Below are 10,712 nucleotides of genomic sequence, written 5' to 3'. Positions count from 1 at the left end.
TCGCTTTTCACATTTTATTGGCCACAGGGGAGGGGGCCTCCTCCATGTCACCGGAGGTGCTCACAGTTTCTTCAGCCACTCCAAGCTTGGACCCTCAGGGTCCTGGGGGTGGCTGGGCACGTCAGGCATGTTCCCATCATCTCGGAGGGGCACTGTGGGGCAGAAAGGTGGCCCACTGAGACCAGCAGATCTCGGGAGGCCCATAGAGAAAGGCTAGACTGGCAGTTTATACCCAGAGAGGGAAACGGGACCCCAGGGGAGAGAGGGGACACAGAGAAGCAGGCGTACAGAGACCCAGAGGGATGGGAGAGCAGAGAGGGCAGAGACCCAGAATGACAAAAATCCAGAAAGCAACAGAGAAGGAAACCCAGAGAGGAATACAAATCTGCAATGACAGAAGTGTAAACACAGACAGGAAATAAGTTTTATGGCACGTGGTTTGGATCTCAAAAGAAAAAAACAAAGTCCAGCCTGCACTGCAGAATCTGTCCCTGCCGAGGAAAGACCCACCCATTCTTACTCCTCCCCCAGCACAGGGAAGTCTACCCACACCCCCACCCCTTCTGGGCAGCCCTCCTTCCAGCTCACCTGGATAGTTGTAGGGCGTGGCCTGGTTGATCATGGTGGCATATTTGGTGAAGGGGCTGATGGTGGGCAGAATTACAGCTGTGGAGAGACAGGAGTGAGGCCCAGGGGACAGTGGCTCTGGGGCGGGGGGTTGGGGGGGGTCAGGGGCAGAGGCTGAATCTTGGCAAAGTAGGAGTCAAATGCATGGGAGGAGGGGAGCAGGGAGGTCCTGGCCCCTCCAGGAGGCCCCTTGGCACTCTGGGATCCCCATTTATCATCAGGAGAGGGGGTGGAGGGAAGAAATAGGGGTGGTCACCGAATGAGTGCAGGACCATAGAGGTGGTCATGAAGCAGCAGGGGTGGTAGAGGAGGGGAGCATTTTGGGAATGTTCCAAAGAAATCATGAACTGTAACAAAATCAGGGAAAGGGGGGTTGTCATTGAGAAAGGATTAGTCTCTGAGAAATTGCAGTTCACCTAGGGTGGGAGCCAGGAGTCCCAGATGGAGTATAAAACAATGTTCTAGGCCAGCACTGTCCAAAACAAATGTAAGGGCCACATCTTTAATTTCCCACCTTCTAACACTCACATTAAAAATAAAGGATACAAATGAATTAAAAAATTTTTTAACCTGGTACATCCCAAACAACTCAGCATATAGTCAACATGCAAAAAGCTTGAGATATTTTATATACTCGTCCTGTTCCTTGCAATCTGGTGTGTACTTTCCACGAGCGTAAAAGTGCTTCTTCTCAGGTGCTCAGTGGCTAGTGTGGCCGGTGGCGGCCGTATGGGACAGGGGCTCTAGAACCTTACCCAGTGTGTGGCCCACAGATAAGCCGTGCTGACAAGGCCTGGGACCCTGATATAAACGCTGCATCCCAGACCTATGCAATGACAGCCTGCGAGTGACCCCCAGTACACGTTGAAGTATGAGTAGCCTTGTTCTAGAACGGAGGTTATCAATCAAGGCAGCACTGAGGATTTGCAAAGGATACAGATTCCCCTGCTCCACCTCCACTCCACTCAACTCCACACTGAATCTGGTTGATAGCGAGTGTGGAAAGTGGGTACGATTCGGACATTTTTACCGCTCCGGTGCTTTTAATGGACACCCAGGGCTGAGAACCTGTCCCTTAGAGGGATCACGGCCTCTTGGGTAGGTGTGTACGGGTGGGAAGGGGTCATAATATTGGCGAGGGGGGTAGGCAAGGGGTCGGCGTGGGGGCGCTGACACACGAGCAGAGCAACAGAACGTTGAGGGCGGCGACGGGGCCTCGGAGCTCCAGGATGGACGCAGGTGGGGAGCGATGGGACCTTTGGCGAGGGCGGGGAATGGGGGTAAAGCTGGGACGCCAGGTGGGGGCGATGCACGCTCACGCACCGAGGCCCGCGATGGTGAAGGACGCGACCAGCACCGGCTCCTTGGCCCAGACATCCTTGAGGAAGGCGATGAGTCCTGGAGCGGGGGCGAGGAGGGTCACCCCTGCAGGGGATGCCCCTGATGACCTCTAACCCTCTCGCGCCACCCCCACCCTGAAGGAGCCCTCTCGTGATCTCCGCGTCCCCCGCTAACCCCGACCCCTCCGCCTCTACCGGGACTCGGCCCTGCCCTACCCCCGACACTGCTCGGGGCTCCCCGAACCACCCGGCCCCGCGCGCCTGCAGCGCCAGCACTTACTCCCGGCCATCTTGGTCGCGTCGGCGGCGGCGGCAAGAGCGCGGAGCACTCTGGGAGTTGTGGTCCCTGCGCCGGAGGCTTCGCTGAATCTGCGCGTGCGCATTGGCAAAGAGCAGCTGTCCTGGGCCGCGGCGAGGACGCGGAGGACTCCGGAACTTGTGGTCCCCGCGCGCGTCTCCGCAGTCTGAGCCCGCGCGTGCGCACTGCCGCAGAACAGCTGTCCAAAGCGGTGGCAAGAAAGGGGGCGCCGCTGCAGATGTAAGTGCAAACCTGTCTCTTTCGCCTAGGAGTCACTCCGGAGCTGTACTCCCAGTCCTCCAGCTGCGACCCATCTAAGGCGGAATGCAATAGTCCTCAGTTTAGAGTTTGCTCAGGAAAGCCCATTTTATAGATGGAGAAGCGGAGGCTGGGAGAGGACAAATGACTGAACCATCATTTGGGGTCGCAGCTCAACATCAGTTCGTCCTGGAAGCTTTAACTCTCATCCCAGAAGGGTTGAGGGCCTTCTGTGGATTCTCTCAGCGCCATATGTGTCCTCCATAGTCGCTCACCTTTTTCTTTTTCCTTTCCTTTCCTTTCCTTTCCTTTCCTTTCCTTTCCTTTCCTTTCCTTTCCTTTCCTTTCCTTTCCTTTCCTTCCTTTCCTTCTTTCTTTCTTTCTTTCTTTCTTTCTTTCTTTCTTTCTTTCTTTCTTTCTTTCTTTCTTTCTTTCTTTCTTTCTTTCTTTCTTTCAACTCACACGGTCGGCCTCTCTCTTTACATCAGCCTGGGAGCTGCTCTAGGGCAGTAATAGGGTCTGACTCCTCTCTGTGCCCCCAGAATAGTGCAGCACAGGGTCTGGCACGTAATAAGTGCTAGTTGTCTTTTTTTTTTTTTTTTTTTTTTAATTAGTGAACTGCCCATTCTCCCAGCTTTTTCCACAGCACCATGGGGCTGTGACTCTGTCACCCAGAGGCCCCCACTTCCCTCCTCTCTTCCTTAAACAGAGCTCTGACTTTCTGATATTGCATTTCCTGAGACGTTAGAGGGCACGGCTGAGCCCTGGCTCCTACTTCTGCTCCAGCCGAGATCTGCCCACCATGATCCTGGTGCTGATCCTGCTGCTGCTGGCCCTCTGTGAGCTGCTCCCCCCTTCTCCCTGGGTCCCAGGCTGGCTGGGGTGCAGGGAGATAGGCTGTGTGGAGCAGGTGTGGGGCAAGGAAGAGGGCTACTGAGTCTCCCTGAGGGCAGGTACAGGATAGGCAGCACTAGCTGAGGGTCCCGAATTCTAGGCCAGAATAAGGGGACAGGGCAGGGGGCCCAGATCCTTGGGTCCTAAAGCAGGAGGACACATGGACCCTGAATTCCTGTTCCTGGAAGGGAAGAGGAGGGAGTGGGGACAGGATTCGCTGGGTGTGGAGGCAGGAGGATGCTAGGGTACCTGAACTCCTGGGGATAGCAAGTGTAGAATCCTAGATTCTGATGTGGGAGGGGATGAAGCCAGACCACTTGGGTCTCTGGGGAGAAGGGAGCTGGGGGCCCAGACTCCTGACCCCCAGGGAGGAGACCCTGTGGGCTCAGATTACTGTCTCCTGGAAAAGGGGAAGGGAGTCCAAGGGCCTGAACACTGGGTGTAGAGGCAAGAGGGGGCTGGGGCCAGACTTCGGGCTTCTGAAGTAGGTGAGGACTGAAGTCCACAGTTATGGCTACCGAGAGAGGTAAGATCCTGTTTCCCAGAGGAAGGAGGGCCTGGGGACTTAGGTTCCTGGGTTCACAATGAGATAGGATGGCAGCAGCCTAGGGCTTTGAAAAGACTTAGCCCCTCCACCTTCCGCAGGGCCTCTGAGTGATGCAGACATCACGCCAACTGGTGAGTAACACCCTCCATCTGTTCACCTGTATGCTGCTGACAGCCCATTTCCAACTACTCAGATTTCCTCTTGGTGCCCAGCTTCACCCCAGATTTCCGCATTTTCCTCCCTCCCTCCCTTCCCTTCTTTCATCTTGTCTCCCCTCTCCTTCCTTTCTTTCCTTCTAACCTCACTCCCTTTAGTGACCAGGATAGGTGAGTCAGCTAAAGAGATGTAAGCTTCACCATATTATTCATTGACAACTTTGAACAAATTACCGCTTGCTGTTTCCTTCTCTGTGAAATGGGCTTTCCTGTGGATGTAATAAAATCACCCACGTGTACGGGTCGCCTGTCTGGCTCAGCAGGAAGAGCATGGGGCTCTTGATGTCGGGGTCATGAGTTTGAGCTCCATGTTGGGTGTAAAGATTACTTTAAAAATAAAATAAGGGGCCCCTGGGTGGCTCAGTCGGTGAAGCATCTGACTTCGGCTCAGGTCATGATCTCACGGTTCGTGAGTTCGAGCCCTGCATCGGGCTCTGTGCTGACAGCTCAGAGCCTGGAGCCTGCGTCAGATTCTGTGTCTCCCTCTCTCTCTGTTCCTCCCCTGCTCGCACTCTGTCTCTCTCTCTCTCTCAAAAATATGTAAAGATTTTAAAAAATAAAAAAAATAAAAAAAGAAATAGGATCTCTGGCAATGCCGAGTATTGCCCCATTTGGAACCCTACATCCACGAGAGTAAGATTCTCCACCCTGAGATAGCCTTGGGTTTCTTTACAGGTTTTGTCTTTTCTTTTCTTTTTCATTCCTTTTCTTTTCCTTTCTCTTTCTTTCTTTCTTACCTTTTTTTACTTATTTATTTTGAGAGAGAGAGAAAGCACGAGTCAGGAGAAGGGCACAGCGAGAGAGGGAGAGGGAGAGAGAGGGAGAGAGAGAGAGAGAGAGAGAGAGAATATCCCAAGCAGCTCCACACTGTCAGCTTGAAGCCCAATGCGGGGCTCAAACCCACAAACCGTGAGATCATGACCTGAGCCGAAGTTGGATGTTCAGATGGCTGAGCCACCTAGGCACCCCTCTTTTCAAGTTTTCTGATTGGTGAGGTCTCTTCTTTCTCTGAAACCTCCCCCACTACATGACAACTTCAAACAAGAATCACCTGGAAAACAACTGATACCTTAGCTATCAATTTATTTTAAATTATTATTTTTTAATGATAAATCTAACATATATTCATGATTTAAAAATTATTACCAAAGGACTTAGAAACTCCCTCTTTCACTTCCCCATCTTCCTTAAATAAGCTCTGAATCCTTATCTAAAAAAATCCCCATGCATTCAGACACATGTATGTATTTATATATTTCTTTGTTTTCTTGCTGAGGCAAAATTGATATTTCATGACCTACAATGTTCTGCCTCTCACATTTTTCACTTTACAATCTGTGTTGCAGATGTTTCCATATTATTATAACTAACTCTGCTTTTTTAAAAAAAAATACCGTTTAACATTTGCTGATGTATGGTAGGATTCTATTTTATTGGTCCTATTGATGTATATTTAGGTTATTTCCAGTATCCTCCTCCGGCCCTACCCCAATCAATAATTCAGCGAGTGCTCCAGTGTGAGCTTTTTATGCCCAGATAGCTACATTTGTGTAGGGCAGAACAGGAATTATTGGGTTGTTTGTCATTTCCTCTGTGTATTTTGATAGAAATGGACAAATTGCCTTCTCGAAAGGTGCACTTAAGTGGACCTAACTACTCGTTTGACTCTGTCTTCACCCAAACAGGATATAAACCATTGTTTAAATTTTTGACAAGCTGATATGCAAAAAAAAAAAAAAAAAAAAAAAAAATCTTAACTGTTAGTTTTTTTTTAATAACTACTACTAACATTAAGCAACTTCCCCTCCCCCCGCCATGTGTTTTAATCGATTGGACTTCCTCTTCTGTGTACTGCCTTATTCATATAATTTGTCCAATTTTCAACTTGGCTGGGTTTGGGATTTCTTTCTCTACTCCTTTTTAAAAAAATGTTTATTTATTTATTTTTTCAACATTTATTTATTTTTGGGACAGAGAGAGACAGAGCATGAACGGGGGAGGGGCAGAGAGAGAGGGAGACACAGAATCGGAAACAGGCTCCAGGCTCCGAGCCATCAGCCCAGAGCCCGGCGCGGGGCTCGAACTCCCGGACCACGAGATCGTGACCTGGCTGAAGTCGGACGCTTAACCGAGTGCGCCACCCAGGCGCCCCAAAAAATGTTTATTTATTTTTGAGAGAGAGAGAGGATGGGAATGCAAGTGGGAGAGGGACAGAGAGAAAGGCACGAAGGACCTGAAGCGGGCTCTTCACTGATAGCAGTGAGCTTGATGTGGGACTTGAACTCACCAACTGCAAGATCATGACCTGAGCTGAAGTCAGACACTCAGTCAACGGAGCTACCCAGATCCCCCTCTTTCCATACTCTTAATCTCTGTGATTAATGAATAAGTCATTTCTGTCAGGGCTGCTGCTTGTCTTCTAGCTTATTTCTTCTATTCTCATACACAACTTTAAAAATTTGAAGTCATCAAATTAATTAACCTTGTCTCTCCTGAGTTTCTTGTTTTATGTTTTAAGATAGCTGTCTCTGCCCCCAGGACAAATATATTTTCCTGTATTTTCTTCTCATACTTTAACAGTAAAACAAAACAAAACAAAATAAAACAATGCAGGTCTTTAATTAACCTGGAGCTGGTTTTGGGGAATGGTCTCAGGTACAGATACAACTTTTTTTTTTTTTCTACCCAAATAGATAGCGAGTTCTGGCAACTATTGAAATATGTTGACTATGTTAAAAATAGTCAAGAGCAATTTAAAATTGCAGATTTCTGGGACCCAATCCCTTGACATTATGTTTAAAAACCATGGAGTAAGGGGCGCCTGGGTGGCTCAGTCAGTTAAGCATCTGACTTTGGCTCAGGTCATGATCTCATGGTTCATGAGTTCAAGCCCTGCATCAGGCTCTCTGCTGACAGCTCAGAGCCTGGAGCGAGTATTTTAAAAATTAATTTAAAAACCCTTGGGGCGCCTGGGTGGCTCAGTCGGTTAAGTGTCCGACTTCGGCTCAGGTCACGATCTCGCGGTCCGTGGGTTCGAGCCCCGCATCGGGCTCTGTGCTGACAGCTCGGAGCCTGGAGCCTGCTTCGGATTCTGTGTCTCCCTCTCTCTCTGACCCTCCCCTGTTCGTGCTCTGTCTCTCTCTGTCTCAAAAATAAATAAACATTAAAAAAAAATTAAAAACCCTTGGCTCAGAGCTTGGCATAGTGCAGGGCAAGAAATAGGATCTCTGGGGGCGCCTGGGTGGCTCAGTCAATGAAGCATCTGACTTCAGCTCAGGTCATGATCTCATCACAGATCATGAGTTCGAGCCCCGCATCAGGCTCTGTGCTGACAGCTTGGAGCCTAGAGCCTGTTTCTGATTCTGTCTCTCTCTGTCTCTTTCTCTGAGAAATGAACAAACATTCAAACAAACCATGGAGTAAAGCTTAGGAGTTGCCCTGATGCTCTGACTTGTAGCTAGTGTTGACAATCCTTGATTGGAGTCAGTGCGTCCTATTTTACAAGCAGGAAACCGAGGATGAGAAAGAAGCAGTGATTGCCCCAGGTGATTCTCTTCCCACCCCATCTCCTCGGGCTCTCAGGAAGCCCAGGGACCCAGGCAGCCCTGTTTATTCAGTCCCCCCAGCCTCATACCCCAAGCCGTGGCTAGGGGCTCAGCCTGCCGCAATTGTAACCCCTGGGGTCAACGTGACCTTGAGTTGCCGGGCACCTCAACCTGCCTGGAGGTTTGCACTCTTCAAGTCTGGAAGGATCATCCCTGTGCTGTACCGGGGCGTGTCCATGGAGCTGGCAGAGTTCTTCCTGGAGGAGGTGACCCCAGCCCAGGGGGGCAGTTACCACTGCTGCTACCGGAGGCTAGGCTGGGGTCTGGGTGTCTGGTCCCACCCGAGTGATACGCTGGAACTGCTTGTGACAGGTGAGGTCCTGGGGCGGGGAAAAAGAAGGGACACTGGGGCAGGATGAGGGAGGGAAAAGGAGGACGGACATACAGGGAGAGAGAACTGAAAGAGACATAAAGACAGGCTTGTACAATGACACAGAGGAAAAGAGCTACATGGGGAGAGAAAGAGAACCAGAGAAGCAGGGGTGATTCTTAACAGGGAGGACTGTGCCCCCCAGGTGATCTTTGGCAATATCCCGAGACATTTTTGGTCGCCGTGACTGGGGAAAGGTGTGCTACTGTCATCCAGTGGGTAGAGCGAGACCAGAGATGCTGCAAAGCACGGGACAGCCCGCACCCTCCTCCCGTAAAACAAAGAATTATCCAGATTTATCCAAAATGTCACTAGTGCTGAGGTTAGGAAACCTTGGGAGAAACCCCGAACCACAAGGAGAAAATATTGGGGAGACACTGCCTCTGAGATTCAGGACAGTAAAACACACGGGACGGGGAGGAGAGAAAAACACAGAGAATTTTGGTGAGGCAACAAGCGGAGAGAGAAAAGGGGACATCCAGGGAGATGGAAATGCGGTAAACACAGAAAGGCATACTTGGGGACGAAGACACAGGGGGAACACAGGGACAAGGACGCAAAGGGCACAGAGATCACCAGGAGGCAGAGAAACTGAGGGAGACACAGGCAGAGATTGAGAGGGACGGACAGACTGAGGGAGGGGAGGGGGAGGGTGGGTGAGGAGGGGAGGAGGAGGGACGGAGGGAGGAAGAGGCCGAGGGCGGAGAGGGAAGGGGGAAGGGACCAGGGAGAAGAAGAGGGAGCCCAGGAGGGACCGGAGGGAGGGAGGCCGAGGCGGCAGGAGGAGGGGGAGGACGAAGAGGGGCGAAAGCCGGGGAAGGGGGGGGGGGGGGCGCGGGGCCGCACCAGCGCTCGCCCCCGTCCGTGCCCCTCGCAGACGAGCTGCCGCGCCCGTCGCTGGTGGCGCTGCCCGGCCCGGTGGTGGCGCCCGGGGCCAACGTGAGCCTGCGCTGCGCGGGCCGCCTGGGGGGCATGAGCTTCGCGCTGTACCGCGTGGGCGAGGCGGCGCCGGTGCAGTACCGCCGCTCGGCGCAGCCCTGGGCCGACTTCCCGCTGCGCGGCGCCCGCGCGCCGGGCACCTACAGCTGCTACTACCACACGCCGTCCTCCCCGTACGTGCTCTCGCAGCGCAGCGAGCCGCTGGTCATCAGCGCCGACGGTGAGGGCTGCGCGCGGCCCCAGCCCCTGCTCCCGGACCCCCAGCCCCTTCTCATGGGACCCGGGGGTCCGGGCCCCTAGCCCCTCCCTGCTCCCCATCCTGGGGGTCCGGGTCCCCAGCCCCTTCTCATCGGGCCCGGGGGTTCGGGCTCCTAGCCCCTCCCTGCTCCCCATCCTGGGGGTCCAGGTCCCCAGCCCCTCCTGCTACCACCTGGGGGTCCGGGCCCTCAGCCCCTTCTCATCTGACCCCGCGGTTGGGCCCCTGGTTCCTCCCTGCTCCCCATCCTGGGGGTCAGGTCTCCCAGCTCCTCCCTGCTCTTCAACCCAAGGGTCCCGCCCCCCAGCCCCTCCCTGCTCCGCGCATCCTGGGAGTCTGGGCCCCCAGCCCCTCCTGCTACTCACCCGGGGGTCTGCGCCCCCAGCCCCTTCTCATCGGACCCCGCGGTTGGGCCCCTGGTTCCTCCCTGCTCCCCATCCTGGGGGTCCCGACCCCGGGTTCCTCCCTGCTCTCCAGCCCAAGGGTCCAGGCCCCTAGCCCCTCCCTGCTCCCCATCCTGGGAGTCTGGGCCTCCAGCCCCTCCCTGCTCCCCACCTGGGGGTCTAGGGCCCTGGCTCCTCCCTGCTCCCCAACCTGGGGGTTCAGGCCCTATCCCCTCCTCCCCAAACCCAAGGGTTCAGGACCCCTGCTCGCACTGACCCACCTCAACTTTGAGACTGGGAATTGTGTCTGCAGTCTCACCCTGGAGGTTAGAGACCAGGAGGGCAGGGCAGGCCGAAACTGGGTTCGGAAGCTGAAGACCCCTCTTCCTCGCTGCCCTGCAGGCTCAGGCTCCTTGGACTACACACAGGGCAACCTCGTCCGCCTGGGGCTAGCTGGCCTGGTGCTCCTCTCCCTGGGCACGCTGGTCTTTTTGGACTGGCGCAGCCGGAGTCGCATCCCATGTAGCGTTCGGCCCTGAGTCCTGGAGGACTGGATATAGACGCCCTGAAGCGTGAGAAGAGTTTCCAGAGGTGGCGAGAAGAAGCAGGGATTCCCGGGGTTGGACCGGCCCTTGCAAGAGCCCCACAGTTGGGCTGAGCCCAGCTGCTGAATAATAATCTGCTTCATACTGTGTGTTCTCCCTCCCTTCTGGGCCAGTATCTCCTAGATCCGTGGAAGGCTCTATCCGTGGTTAAGGCTTCCCAGTCACAAGGCCTGGGTTCGATTCCCAGTGCTGCTGCCTCCTCGCTGGGATACTAGGAAGATGACCTTTGCCAAGTCTCAGTTGCCTGGACTGTAAAATGGGCTCACTGATAATACTCATTTCCTAGGATTATTGTAGGATTAAGTGGGCAATACGCACAAAGCCCTTAAAAGCGACTGGCCCATAGCAAACGCTCAATAAATGTTAGCTATTGGA

At 53.4% G+C, this 10,712-nt stretch overlaps 2 protein-coding genes across 7 annotated transcripts; one reads left to right on the top strand and one right to left on the bottom strand.

The window, feature by feature from the left end:
* Positions 1-2,365, bottom strand: NDUFA3 (NADH:ubiquinone oxidoreductase subunit A3). 2 transcript variants are annotated; one of them, XM_025914692.2, is made up of 4 exons: positions 2,248-2,365; positions 1,951-2,052; positions 589-666; positions 1-152 (listed from the first exon to the last, which is right to left on the bottom strand). In XM_025914692.2, exons 1-4 carry the CDS (start codon positions 2,348-2,350, stop codon positions 61-63), a joined length of 375 nt encoding a protein of 124 aa, XP_025770477.2. In that variant the 5' UTR covers positions 2,351-2,365; the 3' UTR covers positions 1-60. The 2 variants fall into 2 exon arrangements, with proteins under 2 accessions (XP_025770477.2, XP_025770478.1); XM_025914693.2 differs by having other exon boundaries at positions 1,951-2,025; positions 2,248-2,330.
* A 121-nt stretch (positions 2,366-2,486) lies between these two features.
* Positions 2,487-10,712, top strand: OSCAR (osteoclast associated Ig-like receptor). Of its 5 annotated transcripts, none has more exons than XM_086690657.1 (5): positions 2,487-3,362; positions 4,063-4,095; positions 7,688-8,096; positions 9,032-9,313; positions 10,135-10,712. In XM_086690657.1, exons 2-5 carry the CDS (start codon positions 4,075-4,077, stop codon positions 10,269-10,271), a joined length of 849 nt encoding a protein of 282 aa, XP_086546783.1. In that variant the 5' UTR covers positions 2,487-3,362; positions 4,063-4,074; the 3' UTR covers positions 10,272-10,712. The 5 variants fall into 5 exon arrangements, with proteins under 5 accessions (XP_086546783.1, XP_086546787.1, XP_086546785.1 ...); XM_086690661.1 differs by having other exon boundaries at positions 2,511-3,362; positions 7,797-8,096; XM_086690659.1 differs by having other exon boundaries at positions 3,352-3,476.

This window comes from Puma concolor, chromosome E2 (assembly GCF_028749965.1).
Source record: "Puma concolor isolate L17-30 chromosome E2, mPumCon1.1.hap2, whole genome shotgun sequence".
In the NCBI taxonomy this organism is placed as follows: domain Eukaryota; kingdom Metazoa; phylum Chordata; class Mammalia; order Carnivora; family Felidae; genus Puma; species Puma concolor.
This window is presented reverse-complemented; position numbering and strand designations above follow the sequence as displayed.